Source organism: Triturus cristatus, chromosome 1_2 (assembly GCF_964204655.1).
Source record: "Triturus cristatus chromosome 1_2, aTriCri1.1, whole genome shotgun sequence".
NCBI lineage: Eukaryota > Metazoa > Chordata > Amphibia > Caudata > Salamandridae > Triturus > Triturus cristatus.
The window spans coordinates 901,571,392-901,588,984 of record NC_140580.1 but is presented as its reverse complement, the minus strand read 5'-3'; the positions used below and the strand labels follow the sequence as shown (position 1 = coordinate 901,588,984).

The 17,593-nt window shown below is 43.3% G+C and overlaps 1 protein-coding gene across 3 annotated transcripts in view; it reads left to right on the top strand.

The window, feature by feature from the left end:
* The window catches only part of PUSL1 (pseudouridine synthase like 1), a 468,348-nt gene extending 452,580 nt beyond the window's left edge, over positions 1-15,768 (top strand). For all 3 annotated transcript variants that reach the window (XM_085609617.1, XM_085609615.1, XM_085609616.1), the window contains one exon: positions 15,154-15,768. In XM_085609617.1, coding sequence (XP_085465743.1) covers positions 15,154-15,324 — 171 coding nt within the window. In that variant the 3' untranslated portion in view covers positions 15,325-15,768. The remainder of the gene's footprint in view (positions 1-15,153) is intronic.
* The last annotated feature ends 1,825 nt before the right edge of the window (positions 15,769-17,593 follow it).

Below are 17,593 nucleotides of genomic sequence, written 5' to 3'. Positions count from 1 at the left end.
CCAAGAGCAACTGTTTAGACCAGCAGTTGATACTGCACTTGAAAAAATGAAGAAAGACACCGAGACTGCTAAGTCCATGGGAGCATTGCAGTCTCCACAGCCACGTGGCTCCTTTCGACGCTCCTTCTATAGAGGAGCATCCACCTCCTCCACGTTCAAAACCTCTACACAAACATCCCCCAATAGAGGATATTTTAGAGGAGGATATAGGGGAAACAACACCAAGGGATGAGATCGAGGCAATACCAACACTCGTACCTCCCCCACCACCAAACAATGACTCTCCTCCACTCCCCCCAGACCATTCCACTCCAGTCGGGGGAAGACTCAAACAGTTCCTACCTGTCTGGGATTCCATTACAACAGACAAGTGGGTAAGACAAATTATCCAGTATGGTTACTGCCTGGAACTCAGAAATACCCCCCTCACATATACCACCCAAACAGCGTCCCATGTCGCCAGACCATCTTACACTCCTCAAGCAAGAGGTTCTCTCCTTGCTTCAAAAACACGCAATAGAGCCAGTTCCCTTCCAACATCAGGGCACAGGGGTATACTCTCTATACTTCCTAATCCCCAAGAAGGACGAGACGTTAAGACCCATACTCGACCTCAGACTCCTAAATCGGTACATACACTCAGATCATTTTTATATGATCACTCTTCAACAAGTGCTTCCACTATTACAGAAAGGCGATTTCCTTGCCACACTAGATCTCAAGGATGCCTATTTTCACAATTCCATGCATCCTGCTCACAGGAAATATCTAAGATTCCTGGTAGACGGGCAACACTATCAGTTTACTGTCCTCCCGTTCGGAGTGACAACTGCGCCCAGAGAATTCACCAAATGCCTAGCAGTAGTAGCAGCGCATCTCAGGAGACAACACATTCCTGTCTTCCCATATCTCGACGATTGGCTCATAAAAGCCAATTCATTCAACAAATGCGTTCTACACACTCACCAAACTATTCAACTTTTACACAACTTAGGATTCACCAGCAACTATCCCAAATCTCAACTACAACCCTCCCACATACATCAATATTTGGGAGCCACCATAAATACCTCCAAGGACATAGCTTATCCCAGCCCAGCAAGGATAGCCAATATACAAGCTCTCATCTTAAAATTTCAATCCCAACACTCTCTCCCAGCAAGAGTGTTCATGCAACTCATAGGCATGATGGCGTCATGCATCTTCATTGTGCCTTATGCACGACTTCAAATGCGTCCCTTGCAAGAATGTCTAGCACGTCAGTGGAACCAGGCTCACGGACAACTTACGGATCTGGTGTTAGTGGACAGTCGCTCACATCGCTCACTAAAATGGTGGAACACCATAAACCTGTCCAAAGGGCGGCCGTTCTTAGAGCCTCTTCCACAGATAGTGCTGACAACCGACGCATCTCTCACAGGGTGGCCAGCCCATCTCCTAGGACACACCACTCGGGGCAAATGGACCACTCAACAAAAAGTACTCCATATCAATTACCTGGAACTACTGGCAATGTTCCTAGCATTGAAATCATTCCAATTGCATCTAAAGAACAAAACTGTCCTCATCCGGACGGACAACATGACAGCCATGTATTACATACAGAAACAAGGAGGCACACATTCTCTCCAACTGTCCCAGCTCGCACAGAACATTTGGAGATGGGCAATTCCCCAGAACATCTACCTGCTAGCAGAACACCTTCCAGGAGTTCACAATCAGATTGCCGATTTGTTGAGTCGACAAACCCAACAGATCCACGAATGGGAATTACAGCCACAAGTCCTACTCCCATTCTTCCAAAAATGGGGCCAACCAGACATAGACCTGTTCACCACACACGAAAACGCAAAATGCCCAACCTTCGCCGCCAGGTTTCCCCACCCACAGTCGAAGGGCAATGCGATATGGATGAACTGGTCAGGCAGATTTGCGTACGCTTTTCCACCTCTCCCACTCATTCCATTCGTGGTACGCAAGCTCAGGCAACAGTCTCTCAGGCTGATACTAGTAGCTCCCACATGGGCACGTCAACCCTGGTTCACCACACTACTGGAACTCTAACTAGTTCCACACCAAAGACTGCGCCTCCCCCGTCCTTATTAACCCAGAGCCATGGAGAAATCAGACACCCCGATCCACATCAACTGAACCTAGCGATCTGGCTCCTGAAGTCCTAGAGTTCGGTTACCTCAACCTACCACCAGACTGCATGAATATTATAAAGGAAGCCAGACGGCCTACTACTAGAGCCTGCTACGCTGCAAAATGAAAAAGATTTGCCATTTACTGCACTAACAATGATATACGCCCACTGGATGCATCCATCCAGAACATCATTTGCTACTTACTACACTTGCAAAGATGTAATTTAGCATACTCATCCATACGTCTCCACCTAGCAGCATTAGCAGCCTACTTACAAAATCGACAACACTTGTCACTATTTAAAGTGCCTGCGATCAAAGCCTTCATAGAAGGTCTTAAAAGGATTATTCCTCCCAGATTACCACCCTCTCCAGTGTGGAATCTAAATATTGTTCTCACTAGGCTCATGGGTCCCCCATTTGAACCTCTGCATAAATGCGAACTACAATTCCTTACATGGAAAGTTGCTTTCCTTATTGCTATCACATCCCTTCGAAGGGTAAGTGAAATCCAAGCTTTAACCATACAAGAACCATTCCTACAACTACATCATAACAAAGTGGTTCTTAGAACAAATCCAAAATTCCTGCCAAAAGTCATTTCTCCATTCCATCTTAACCAATCAGTCGAGCTACCAGTGTTCTTCCCAAATCCGGACTCGGTAGCTGAAAGAGCTCTTCATTCCTTGGATGTTAAAAGAGCCCTGCTGTATTACATTGACAGAACCAAATCTTTCCGCAAAACCAAACAATTATTTGTTGCTGTCTCTCCACCACATAAAGGCAACCCCATTTCCAAGTCAGGGATAGCCAGGTGGATAGTTAAATGTATCCAAATATGTTACCAAAAAGCTAAACGCACTCTAACAGTTCCCCCTAGAGCGCACTCCACACGCAAAATAGGGGCTTCCATGGCATTCTTATGAAACATTCCCTTAGAAGATATTTGTAAGGCAGCCACATGGTCTACAACACACACCTTCACTAAACATTACTGTGTTGATGTGCAAGCCAAACAACAAGCTTCTGTGGGTCAGGCTGTCCCTAAAACTTTATTCCAAACTGCTGCAACCGATACAGGTGACCACCGCTAGGGGAGACACTGCTGTATAGTCTATCCTAAGTGTGTGATCTGCAGCTCATATGCCTCGAACGGAATATGCTACTTACCAGTATGCATCTGTTCTTGGCATGTAGAGCTGCAGAGCCACACACGCACACCCACCTCCCTGGGACCTGTATCTGTTCCGGCATTGTCTTAATTAGACATTACACATGGACATCCTTTCTTTATTCTTACACACTCCATCATTTCCCATCATGGCGAAAAACAATCTGAGGATGGAGTCGATGTCCATGCGCACTGTAGTCCAAGGGAGGAGTCACCTATCTCGTGACCAAAAGACTTCTTCCGAAGACGACAACAACAACCTGCAAGCATCCGAGCCCAACACCAGATGGCTATCTTATCCTAAGTGTGTGGCTCTGCAGCTCTACATGCCAAGAACAGATGCATACTGGTAAGTAGCATATTCCTTTCTATTGATCACATAAGGTCTGACAACAGCTGCACTGTCAAGCTAGGCTTAAAAAGAGTCTTTGCTAGGGGATCGTAGATTGCATAACATTTTCTTGATAGCAAAATGTAGAACTACAGATCATAATATGTTATATATTTATTTACACTTTCAGCCCATGTGCCTTTTGAATTCATTAAACGTAAATTATGGCAAAGCATCTTCGAAAAGAACAAGAAACAAGAACTGTAAGCAAAAATAAAGAGAGAAACAACAGAAAGGAAATAATAGCTTGATCAGGAAAGTTTCATCAATCTTATAACAGCCAAATGGGTGACTGTCATATTGATTTAATTATAAATCAATTTTTTTATTATGCACTGATAGATGTCTACATCTTGGGCTACTGGTATGAAGACCACCTCCGCTTACTGATACTGCTTGGGCATGTTGCGGCCATTGCAAGACCTCCTTTTTACTAGGATCTTGTTGATAGACAACTACTGAAATGCACTAGGACGTCTTCTCTCTTCAGTTTTATACTGATCTATCTCAATGTACAGGCCGGTTGACTGTCAAATGTAAAAATATCTGGTCCTTGTAGGCTCTTAATTGCTTCAACTGTGGCACTGTTTGTTAGCTGCTCTTTTCTATTTTAGTATCTGCTTAGTTGCCACTGTGCCCGTCCCTGAACTGTAGTCTAGGTCTAAGCTGCTTTCTAGATTTATGTTGATGCATTCTTATTTTCAGACGCACCATGTAGGTTTTATTTTTAAATTCACTGAACCTTTCCATGCTTCTAACCAGACTTTGGTTAATGATGAATTGTCTACTTATGGCATGGAACAAGGTGGCATTTGTTACCTTCCCTAGTAGTGAAGCAATTTGCCAATCAGTCCCTAGAAGTGCTGTTGCTGTAAACTGTGGGAGGCCTACCACTTGTTTCCACAGACATCGTTCTAGTTGTCATATTCCTGAGCTGTAGATGATGCCATCTCATATTTCAGAACCACATTTTAGGGCACCACAAATTCTTGCTTTGATAGAATACTTCCAACTCCTGTTTTAATAGAATAACCCCAATTCTTGTTTTGATAGAATACCCCCTACTCTTGCTTTGATAGAATACCTCCAACACTTGCTTTGATTATGTACCCCAACTCTTGCTTTGATAGAATACCTCCAACTCTTGCTTTGATAGAAGACATCCAACTCTTGCTTTGATAGAATACCTTCAACTCTTGTTTTGATAGAATGCTCCCAATTCTTGCTTTGATAGAATACCCCCAATTCTTGCTTTGATAGAAAACCCCCAATTCTTGCTTTGATTAAAAAAAAAAATTCTTGCTTTGATAGAATACCCCAACTCTTGCTTCGATAGAATACCTCCAACTCTTACTTTGATAGAGTACCCCAAACACTTCCTTTGATAGAAGACTACCAACTCTTCCTTTGATAGAATACCCCAAATTCTTGCTTTGATCGAATACTCCCAACTCTTTCCTGGATAGAATACCCTAACTCTTAGATTGACAGAAAACCCCAACTCTTGCTTCAATAGACTACCTTCAACTCTTGCTTTGATAGAATACCTGCAATGCTTGCTTTGATAGCGTACCCCCAATTCTCGCTTTGATAGAATACCTCCAACTCTTGCTTTGATAGCATACCACCAATTCTTGCTTTGATAGATTACCTCCAACTCTTGCTTTGATAAAATATCCTCTAATATTGCTTCGATAGAATACCCCCAACTCTTGCTTTGACATAATACCTCCAACTCTTGCTTTGATAGAATACCCACAAATCTTCCTTTGATAGAATACCTCCAACTCTTGCTTTGATTGAATGCCTCCAACACTTGCTTCCATCGAATACCCCAACTCTTGCTTTGATAGAACACCTCCAACGCTTGCTTTGATAGAATGCCTCCAACTCTTGCTTTGATAGAATACCTTCAACTCTTGCTTTGATAGAATACCTCCAACTTTTGCTTTGATAGCATACCCCCAATTCATGCTTTGATAGAATACCACACCTCTTTCGTTGATAGACTACCCCAACTCTTGCTTCAATAGAATACCTCCAACTCTTACTTTGATAGCATCCCGGCTACTCTTACTTTGATAGAATACCCCAAACACTTCCTTTGATAGAAGACTGACATCTCTTGCTTTGATAGAATACCCACAATTCTTGCTTTGATAGAATACTTCCAACTCTTTCTTGGATAGAATACCCCAACTCTTAGATTGATAGAATACCCCAATTCCTGCTTCAATAGACTACCTCCAACTCTTGCTTTGATAGAATACCTGCAAGGCTTGCTTTGATAGCGTACCCCCAATTCTTGCTTTGATAGAATAACTCGAACTCTTGCTTTGATAGCATACCCCCAATTCTTGCTTTGATAGATTACCTCCAACTCTTGCTTTGATAAAATCCCCCCCAACTCTTGCTTTGATAGAATACCCCCAACTCTTGCTTCGATAGAATACCCCCAACTCTTGCTTCGATAGAATACCCCCAACTCTTGCTTCGAAAGAATACCCCAAGTCTTGCTTCAATAGAATATCCCAACTCTTGCTTTGAAAGAATATCCCAACTCTTGCTTTGATAGAATACCCCCAACACTTGCTTTGATTGAATACCCCCAACTCTTGCTTTGATCGAATACCCCCAACTCTTGCTTTGATAGAATAACTCCAACTCTTGCTTTGATAGCATACCCCCAATTCTTGCATTGATAGATTACCTCCAACTCTTGATTTGATAGAATACCTACAACTCTTTTCTTTGATAGAATACACACAACTCTTGCTTTGATAGCATACCCCCAATTCTTGCTTTGATAGAATACCACAACTCTTGCTTCAATAGAATACCTCCAACTCTTGCTTTGTTAGAATACCTGCAACTCTTACTTTGATAGAATACCACCAACTCTTGCTTTTATAAAATACCTCCAACGCTTGCTTTGATAGAATGCCTCCAACTCTTGCTTTGATAGGATACCTCCAACTCATGCTTTGATAGAATACCTCCAACTCTTGCTTTGATAGCATACCCCCAATTCTTGCTTTGATAGAATACCACAACTCTTTCGTTGATAGACTACCCCAACTCTTGCTTCGATAGAATTCCTCCAACTCTTGCTTTGATAGAATACCTGCTACTCTTACTTTGATAGAATACCCCAAACACTTCCTTTGATAGAAGACTGCCTTCTCTTGCTTTGATAGAATATCCCCAATTCTTGCTTTGATAGAATACTCCCAACTCTTTCTTGGATAGAATACCCCAACTCGTGCTTCAATAGACTACCTCCAATTCTTGCTTTGATAGAATATCTGCAAGGCTTGCTTTGATAGCGTGCCCCCAATTCTTGCTTTGATAGAATAACCCCAACTCTTGCTTTGATAGCATACCCCCAATTCTTACTTTGATAGATTACCTCCAACTCTTGCTTTCATAAAATACCCTCAAATATTGCTTCAATAGAATACGCCCAACTCGTGCTTTCACAGAATACCTCCAACTCTTGCTTTGATAGAATACCCCCAACTCTTGCTTTGATAGCATACCCCCAATTCTTGCTTTGATAGAATACCCCCAACTCTTGCTTTGATTGAATGCCTCCAACACTTGCTTCCATAGAATACCCCAACTCTTCCTTTGATAGAATACACCCAACTCTTGCTTTGATAGAATACCTCCACCTCTTGCTTGAATAGGATATCTCCAACACTTGATTCGATAGAAAACCCCAACTCTTGCTTCAATAGAATACCCCAACTCTTACTTTGATAGAATACCTCACCTCTTGCTTTGATAGAATACCCCAACTCTTGCTTTGATAAAATACCCCCCAACTCTTGCTTTGATAGAATACCCCCAACTCTTGCTTTGATAGAATCCCCCCAGCTCTTGCTTTGATAGAGTACCCCCAACTCTTGCTTCGATAGAATACCCCAACTCTTGCTTCAATAGAATATCCCAACTCTTGCTTTGATAGAATATCCCAACTCTTGCTTTGATAGAAAACCCCCAACACTTGCTTTGATCAAATACCCCCAACTCTTGCTTTGATCGAATACCCCCAACTCTCGCTTTGTTAGAATACCCCCAATTCTTGCTTTGATAAAATACCTCCACATCTTGCTTTGATAGAATACTCCAACTCTTGGTTTGATAGAATACCCAAACTTTTGTTTCAATCGAATACCCCAACTCTTGCTTTGATAGAATACCCCAACTCATGCTTTGATAGAATACCTCAAATTCTTGCTTTAATAGAATACCTCCTACTCTTGCTTTGATAGAATACCCCCAATTCTTTCTTTGATAGAATACTCCAACCCTTGCTTTGATAGAATACCCAAACTCTTGCTCCAATAGAATACCCCAACTCTTGCTTTGATAGAATACCCCCAACTCTTGCTTTGATAGAATACCTCCAATTCTTGCTTTAATAGAATACCTCTTACTCTTGTTTTGATAGAATACCCCCAATTCTTGCTTTGACAGAATACCTCCAACACTTGCTTTGATAGAATACCTCTAGGTCTTGCTTTGATAATATGTAAGGGCAATGAGTCAACAGTTCCAGTTTTCTGTGTTAACACCGTGGTGCCCTTGCAAACACCTTAGGCTTGGACTGTATATTAAACAAGAGTACTATCTTTGAATTCATAAAGAGCTTGCTAAGCCTTTAAGTGCATAATTGCATCATCCGTAGGTAGCAAGGTCGGTCTGAGTTCATGGTTTAACATTGGTGCATCACCATTAGCCTTGATCATTAAAAAACACATTAGGAAACAAGCATTTGCAATGCAATCGGTCTCAACTTTGGGACCTTCTATGTATTTACTATGCAGCAAATTAGCCTGGGTGCTGAAACATCCACTGTTCTTTAACATGGAGGGAAAGTAAGCACCAAACTGCCTGAAATTCCAGATATGGGAATTCATAGAGAGAAATATTGCCTTTGAGCAGGAAATGGTATAGTTAAAAGCTCTTTATTTAATATAAAAGCAGGGCCTTCGGTGGTCATATCACTGAAAATACAAGATTTGAATAAAATATTATTGTCTACGGGTGCTTGTGGAAGACCATTTATCTGGGCTAAGCCGTTCCTGGAACTGCAAAAGAATGACTTTCCCATATGTTTTTTTCGTCCAAAACAGTCATCTTTGACTTTGGCCTGTGATAAGATGGCCAGTTCTGGCTGTCTCGTGGATGAGAAAAGCCAAACGATCAACACTTATATTTTGGAGATATTCTTTAAAATAGTTTAAAATATCAGAAATGCATTGCTGGATGATTTTTGAATATCTAAAGCCCTCGGTTGTTGCAGATTTTTACCAAACCAATGGTTCAAAAGGTTGGAGTTTTTTAAAAATATGTCATTTAAGGAACAGTTGGCTATTTTGTTACCCTATTTCTTGAGAATGTCCCTATGAGAAGCAAAACAGTTGAGGCCACAAACAGACCATCCAAAATAGAGACTTGCTCTTGTATTTGTGGTAATGTAGCTCCGTGGTTTATTGTGCCTGCTGCAGGTCACGTGCTCACATACCGTCTCAGCCTTTCATCCTGTTGACGACAATAAACCAATACAGATAGGTTTGGTACGAGAAGAGCCTGTTATCGAATGTACTGAACATCAATAATCTAGTTGCACTTAATAAATGGTCTATGTTTTCCTATTGTATGTACCGCCTACTTGCTGTCACCAGAACTAAACACAAAAAAATTGGTTTTTTGTGATTTAGGAATGATTCAAGTGTCTTGAGTTGCACAAACTCTCTGTGGGGAGGAGCAGAAGGTGTCTGAGTGCACAACGTGTCCAGTGCACTCATTTGAGTGTGTTGTGCAAAAATGTGGGGAGTAGTTGACCACAGCAGAGGTTGGAACCTTCACAAGTGGCACAGTGGCTGTGATTGTGGCCATATCCAGACCTGTGTTTACCAGGCTTGAAACTTGGGCCTAATTTCATTTAAGATTTCAGCTTTGAGTGCCAATTTGGGTCACGCTATGTGTATTAAAGTTTATGCGGGTATGCTGGTGATTGTTATTGTCAGCTTGGCAGGATCCTTAGTTCATCAATGGAGTTGATGGCATAATGCGGGTACAGGATGGTGACATATGTCAGCTCTATGCTGGGATACCGTTCACAATGGCACTCTTCTCTAGCGTATAACCCTCTATCATGATCCAAGGCAAGGCTGTGAGGTGTTTTCTGGCCAGAATGCCTCTTTTCTCTCAGAAGTCTGTAACTCTCATCAGTGTCTCCAACCACAAATGATAGGACTGGCAAGGATAGGCCAGGCACATGATGGACAATCCTCATTCGATTGCCAACCACACTGAAAGTTGAATGATTCCCAAACGTAGATGAAATGATTTGTTCCTAATTTGCTCAAAAGTAGTGACTTGTATCGAAAGCTCCTGATATCCCTATGGCTTGTCATGTGACTGGAGTGTTGCGCGACCAGTGTCTATCTCCCAGATGGCTTAGAAGATGATCTGAGCTGTCATAATGGAGCTTGGAGTCAAGGGTGTATTGTAAATACCACACCTAGTAGATGGCATAGATTGCAAACCTGTTTGAATGTGTCACAGAAGAGAAAATGGGTGTGTGCCACATAGATGAAATCTGGTCTTATTGATAATGTGTTAGCTTTGGAAACAGGAGACCCAATGCCAATCACAGTTTCTGATTTAAGCACATTGTGTACTCTTAGGTATATCATAGATATACTGTTAGGTATATCATTTCACAGTCCTGCCAAAATCCCTTCAGTTGATTCCCTGCTCGCCGACTGGGCGGAGCTCTGTGTTTTGAAACTGGAGACACATGCAAATGTGGTCTGGAAGGGTGCTTTAATTTACCGCCCTCCAGGTCCAAACAAAATGTCAGTAATAAACTGTTTGAATGTGTGGCACCTCATATACTGGCATCTGACAACTTCATGCTGATTGGGGACTTTAACTGCCGTGTAGAAGTGGACTCAGAACCAGAAATAGTACGTTTGCTTACAGCTTTGAATCATTGGTACTGTGTCAAAAGGTCTCAGGCCCCACTCATATAGCAGGTCATACGTTAGACCTTATTTTTACCAATGTGCCAAATCTACAGGTAGATGCTCCCATACCGGTGATCTGGACAGGCCTCTTCTCCATAAACTTCAGAATCGTTAGGCCAGAAGACAGCAGCACCTAAAATAATGAGACCATGGAGAACTGTATCACTTCCATCTTTCACATCGTGCTATTCCCCCTCTCCCTCCACATTGCACCCAGGTACCAATCTTGCTCTGGAAGAATTCCAGGCCTTCTTCAAATAGGCTTTAAATACTTTTGCTCCTGTCAAACTTAGTCTCACAAAACCTAATAATGCCCTCGGCTCGTGAGGGTCTCTAGAGCAAGGGGACACAGTCGGTTTCCGTGGTCCTGGGCTCGAAGGCTTGGGTGCAGAGGTGTTTCGTCTGGCTGGTCACTTGCAGTTAGTCTCTCATGGTTGTCGTCCCTTTTTCAGAGGAGGGGAAAACAGGACAGGTGGGCCACTCGCGTGGCTCTTGCCGGCCTTGAAGTCCCTTGTTGCACAGGTTGGTCTTCCTCGGTGGTGGTGTCCGGTCTGGACACAAACAAGTCTTGGTTTATGTAGGTACTCTGGTACCCAGGGTATTGGTGCAGTGAGGCTCCTGGAGGGTCTAGTGTCTCCAAACTCGGTGGAGAGATAGGGCTGTCCTCCTAAAGTCACAAAGACCTCCTGACGTACTGCTCCCTCTGTGGGCCTGATGGCCAACAACATGGTGTACCGGGCAGATGCAGTCGGTGCCTGCAGATGCAGTGCGATGGCTCCACCACCCCAAAGGAGATGGGAAGTCGTTATTGAAGCACTGGACAGTCCTCCTAGGGTTTGGGAGGATGCACAGTTTTTGGATGAGTCTGGTCTTTGCAATGGTCGTGGTACCAGCAGCCAGGCAGGATTTGGCGCCAATTTCGAAGCAGGTCCTCTATTCTCACGATACCAGCTCTTCTTTGTACTTCTTCTGTTTCCAGGTAGACAAATCTGAAGCTCTGGTGTTGGGAGGACTCTGAAAAACTGAATTTAGGGGAGTGTAGGGCAGCAAGTTGGTGAAACCCTTCTAAGACTGTCCACTTCAAGTGGCCCACCTTGGGGGGTGGCTAGCCTGCAAGTGTGACACGCCTTCTGACTAGCTTATTTCCCACCTGCTCTGGTGCCAAATGGGCCCCAGGGCAGGGGGCGGTGTTCCCCATGTCTGGGGGGGTAAGTCAGGATTGCATATCAAAGGCAGCAGAGGCTTTGAAGCCTCTGGCCTTGATATGCTAAATCACTAGCCATCCTGCTGAAGGAGAGGTGGACACCTTCCTCCAGAACATGCATTGTTTCTGGCTTCTGAGAGTGCAGGCTCTCGCCTACAGGTGGTCAGAAACTTGTCTGTGGTGGCAGGCTGGACGATTCCAGTCAGCCAGCACAGTAGAGGACTAGAAGGTTTTCAGGGGGCATCTCTAAGATGCCCTCTGGGTGCGTGTCACAATAAATCTAATACTGACATCATTACAGATTTATTGAAACACGGTGTTTGATACCAAACACCATTATTTTCAGTTAAGCCATTATGTAGCAGGGTAACTCGTAATGACCAGTGCCCAGTACAACTTTAAGATGGCTTCCTAATCACTTGCAATGTTTAGCAATGTAACTAGGCATTACAGATACATATTTGCTCATGAAGAATGAGCCCTCACATGTAATATAATGCACCCTGCCTTAGGGCTCTGAGGCCTACTGTAGAAGTGACTTACATAAAATACATGCAGTGTACAGGGGCATGACACACAGTGAGTGTGTCATGTTGTGTTTTCAGAATGTTTTGCACCATTGCACACATCATGCAATGGCAGTCTGCATGCAGTTTTTGTGTTGGTCCCTTTGGGTGGCATACTACATGCTGCAGGCCATAGGGACCCTCTTAAGTACCCATGCCCTGGGGGCCAGATGTACCATTTACCAGGGACTTACATGGGTACAGTTGGGCATGTTGTAGGTTATAGGGAAAGAGCACTGGCACCGGGGCCTGGTTAGCAGGGGCCCAGGTCCCATCCAGTCAAGAACGACAGTACCAGTGGGAAAAAAATGGGGGTGACCGCATCAAAAAGAGAAACTTTTTGACTACACTACCATACTCTCTCAGACGGCCACACACAGGTAGAATATTCCTCACTTGCCTCCTCAGTCACTAACCACCAGACCCGCTTGGAAAGGTTTGATCCTGTCGCCTCTGAGCAAGTCTTCACCTTGATGAATAAAATAAAATCAGGTTCACCAGATTTCCTTCCATCCCCACATGATGGAGACCCTTGCCCAGCACTTCTCCCCATGATTATGGGTCTGTATAACCAGTGCCTGATCCCCGAAAATCTTCCTGCTAAATGGAAAGCAGCCCAAGTCAGACCTATGCAAAATAAACCTACAGCAGACCGTTTAGAGCTAGCCAACTTTAGGCCAATATTGTTGCTCCCTTTTCTCAGCAAAATAATAAAGTCACTGGTTAACAAGCAGCTCGCGTCTTTCCTGGAAAGCCACTCCCTGCTGGACCCCTCCCAGTCAGGTTTTCGAGCATCATACAGCACTAGACACCATCCGACTCTTCCCTGGACCAAGGTTACCCAGCTATGCATGTATTACTCTATCTATCCGCCACATTTAACACCATCTCACACTCTTGATCCAAAGACTTGAGATTGGTGTCAGTGGAAAAGCCCTTGGTTAGCTTAAAAAACTTTTTGAGTGACTGGACTCAAACTGTGCAGCTGAAGTCATTCACCTCCTGTACCATGGCCCTGACAAGGGAGTGCCGCAGGGTTCATCGTTGAGCCCTACTTGCTTTAATATCTACGTGACTTCCCTTGCTCAAGTTGTAAGATCCTGCGGGTTTGAAGTTATATCCTACGTGGGCGACACGCAGTTAATTATTTCCATGAGACCAAATCCTGAATCTACCAAGATCAGATTTAGTGAATGCATGGAAAAAGTAGTTCTCTGAATGTCGTCCAACTGCTTACAATTTAACTGCGGAAAGACGGAGATCCTGTTTTCTCTGTAAGTCCCATACCATATGGTCACAGGACTGGTGGGCCCAAGAACTGGGGACGACTCCCATCCCTAAAAAGGTAATAAAATACTTGGGTTTCCTGATAGATTACAACCTTTCTTTGAAAGAGCAGGTTAACCCCACCTATGGTGCCTGTTTTGGGATCACGCTCCTACTTAGAAAGGCTTCCCAGACCAGAAATTCCCTTGCTCAAGCACTCATTATAAGCTGCCTAGACTATGGCAATGCTCTAATGGTAGTGGCAAATGAAGCTCTCCTAGATGAACTTCAGGTGGTGAAGAATACTGCTGCTCGCCTTGGATGCATCCTTCCATTCCGCACTCCCTCTGAGCCTACAGTCAAGTCTCTGCATTGGCTACCAATAAAAAAGCATGCCCTCTTCAAATTCCTCTGCTTAGTGCACAAGTCGCTATCTGGAAACTGCCACCTCTACCTACAAAAAAAGCTGCAGCCCTAGCTACCTGCACGCAGTTTAAGCTCCAGTGGGCAATCTCTGTTACGCCCTGGCCGTATACGTACGGCCAGATAATGGGGAAGATCTTTCTCATACTTAACTCCCCACTACTGGAAGAGACTACTCGTACATATACGGGCCTGCTCTGACTTAACCTATTGAAAAAACATCTTAAATCCCGGCTCTTCTGGTTCTTCCATATCCCTCCTTCCTGTTAATGCGCTATAGCGCTGAGAGATCCTCTCAGGGGTGATTCCTTTTGTGCTATATAAATCTAAATCACATAACATAAAAATATAGTTTTACATCTGGCCCTCTGTTCCCCTTATCTGCGAACACTGGGAGCAGTTAGGCACATGCAAACGTCGAAGAATATTATGAACATAACACATTCTTAGTGAAGAAGCACCAGAGTGTTTGGTTGCAAGAATTGCAGCACACAAGGCTACAGGACAGAAAAATACATTCTTGCTGGAAAAAGATTAAATTATGTCTTCTAGCTCTAACATGTCACATCTACTAACAAACAGCTTCTCACACTAGCATTTGAGAACTATACGTTCGAAGAAAGAAAGTTGGCGCCACAAGGAGTAACGTAAGGTAATTCTCACTAACATCGGTAATGAGCATTAACTTGTTTAGTAAGGAACATATATATTACCTCTTTCAAAATAGATGCACCCTCTGCCTCTGAGTGTACGGATCTGCCTTCCAGAGTTATCACTAACTTTCCAACCCTTCGCCCTTACTAAGTTTGAAACCGTGGAGGGCTTAGGGCATTACAAATTCAAAAATGCAAATTAAAAAAGTTCTCAAGCTCCTAGTAACCATAGATGTGTGTCTATAAATAAGAAGGCTTCAGATGAAACCCTTGTATTTTGTCGTTGCAGGTGCGGCGGATGACCGGCATTCTTGTGGCTGTTGGCCAAGGCAGCTTCACCCCGGCTCAGGTGAAGGAGCTGCTGGAGTCAAGAGATCCATCGGCTTATCCAAGTAACGCTATGGCCCCACCATACGGCCTCTTCTTGAAGAACGTGGAATATGATGGGCTTGCCACATGATCGTTTGAGTGGACTAGACAAAAGGGGGCTTTCACTGACCGAGCTATGGACTTCGGTGGTGTTTCCCCTGTGCCTGCTTACCTCAAGTGGGGTCTGTTCTTCACACAGGTTCAAGCGCTCCATGGTGAATCATGTCAAGAGACCACATCAGAAGGTACATGCGGGACAAGTCTTCTAAGAGTGACTCCTGAAAATGGAACCAGAGTTCTCTGAGTCTGCTCTTTGTCCTAAGAAGGTTTTCAAATTCCTCGTAAATTGGTGACCTCCAAGATTGGAGCTGAAATCAGTGGAGTGAATGAATGACTGAACGGTTATAATACAAAATACCTCAAATCTCTGAAAAGTAACTTGCTGGCATTACAATGGATTTTAACAGACCTGCTGATGGGATTGTAGGACTTTTTGTAAACCAAGATGCATTGTTTATAAAGATGTTTGGCTCTTTGAAAATGATTTTTTCATGTTTAACGGATAAAATAGTGTCTTAAGTTGTGGAGGGCGCCTCATGACTGTAACTGTTTTTTTAGGAAAGGTGAATGAGAAAATTCCAACAGCAAACTTTTAACTCAAGAGAGAGGCCGATTTTAAATTCATGCCGTAGGGTGCTGAGTTTGGAAATTCTTCATTCTAACCCACCCAACTAATTACCTCCTGTTCATGGTCTTCATCTCTCTGTTCCCACCCACACTTTATAAACTTACATTTCGGTGTTCTGTTCTGGTGCAAGGATTTATGGCGAGCCTGAGGCAAAACAGCAGTTTGCCATTTGGACTACCCCTTTCACCTATATCAACAGGGCTTTGGAGGCCATTTTTCTAGGTTGATGCCCTGAAACAGACCTATTGTCAGCTTACCAGAAACTTACAGTGGGCTTAAATATAGACCACTGCTTACCTTTGGTTGGCTTTAATGTCACTCTCATTTGCTTGCTTATTATTCAGTAGTTTGCATTGTCCAGCATGTGTTTGTCTATCTGTAGAGCATATCCTCTTTACTTGTATCCTTCCACTGCTCGCTTTTAGGAAACTATTTTTTTTTGCTCTTTGGTTAAGCGCTCCAGGAGTGTGCATGTGTTTTCCAGATGTCTACCTCATGTGCTTCCACCCGTGCTCCATTTTGCTTTCGCCCTTGTGCTTCTCTCTCCCTTGCTCCAAGTTGCTCTCTCTCTTGTTTGTGTGCTTCTCCCATGGACCCAGGACTGCTCTCCTTTATGTACTGCTTTTCATGTTCCCGCCCACTCCCCATTGCTTCCCACCTCACTTGCTCCTCCATTGCCCCGTCCAGTCATTTTTTTTAAATTAAATTGTTTAACTGTTTTTATACTTTAAAAAGCGGCACTTTTGCGCTCCTTTTTAGGTTTTTTGCTGTGTGCTCATGTGCACTAGTTCATACGCCTCGTTTGCAAGAGATATTGGGCCACATGTATGAAAGTATCATTTTGCGATTACCAAGTATCGATTTTTAAGAAATCACTATTTGGTAATCGCAAAATGTAATGTAACAAAAGAGACAGGAAATAGCGATTCCCTAATTGCGATTTCTTAAAAATCACAAACGCAATTAGGGAATCGATATTTGTAATTGTGACTCCGTTCATTCCTATAAGCCTCAAGGCCCATAGGTGAGAATGGTCTTGCATTACCTAAATTGCGATTACCTAATTGGCAAATTAGGCAAAGTTTGCACATGGTTACCATCAACTTGAAGTTGATGGTAATATCGTTTCCTAAATACATGGTTCGCATTTAGGAAAGGCTTCTTACATGTGCATTAGGGAATCGCAAATTTCAAGTCCCTATTTGCATTCACAATTTAGGTAATCGTTAAAAATTAGGATTACCTAAATTGCAAATGCGGCCATTTTGCATTCTCAAACAGCTGAATTTTGTAATTCACACCGTTTGCGAACCCAAAATAGCTTGATACATGTGGCCCATTGGGTAGAATAAGGGTCTGTGGTCCTGCCCAGTGCTTACGATTTTTGGGCTTCATTGTAACTTTCATTTGCTGCCCTCTAATTGAGCAGCACGAGCCATCTGCGCTTCCTCTTCTTTTGGCATGAGCACTAACCTGTAATTCATATGTATTAAGGTCCTACTGCTGCTGGTGGTGGGATTCAGGTACTATTTTTTTATTTATTTCCTTGCTTCTTCCAACCTCTGTCAATGTTTCTTCTTCTCCCTCCTGTCTGACCTGTCCCTGTTTCTTTGTCCTCTTACACGCCCTTACATGTTGCTTTTTACCCCCTGCCATGTTATTTCTTCTCCTC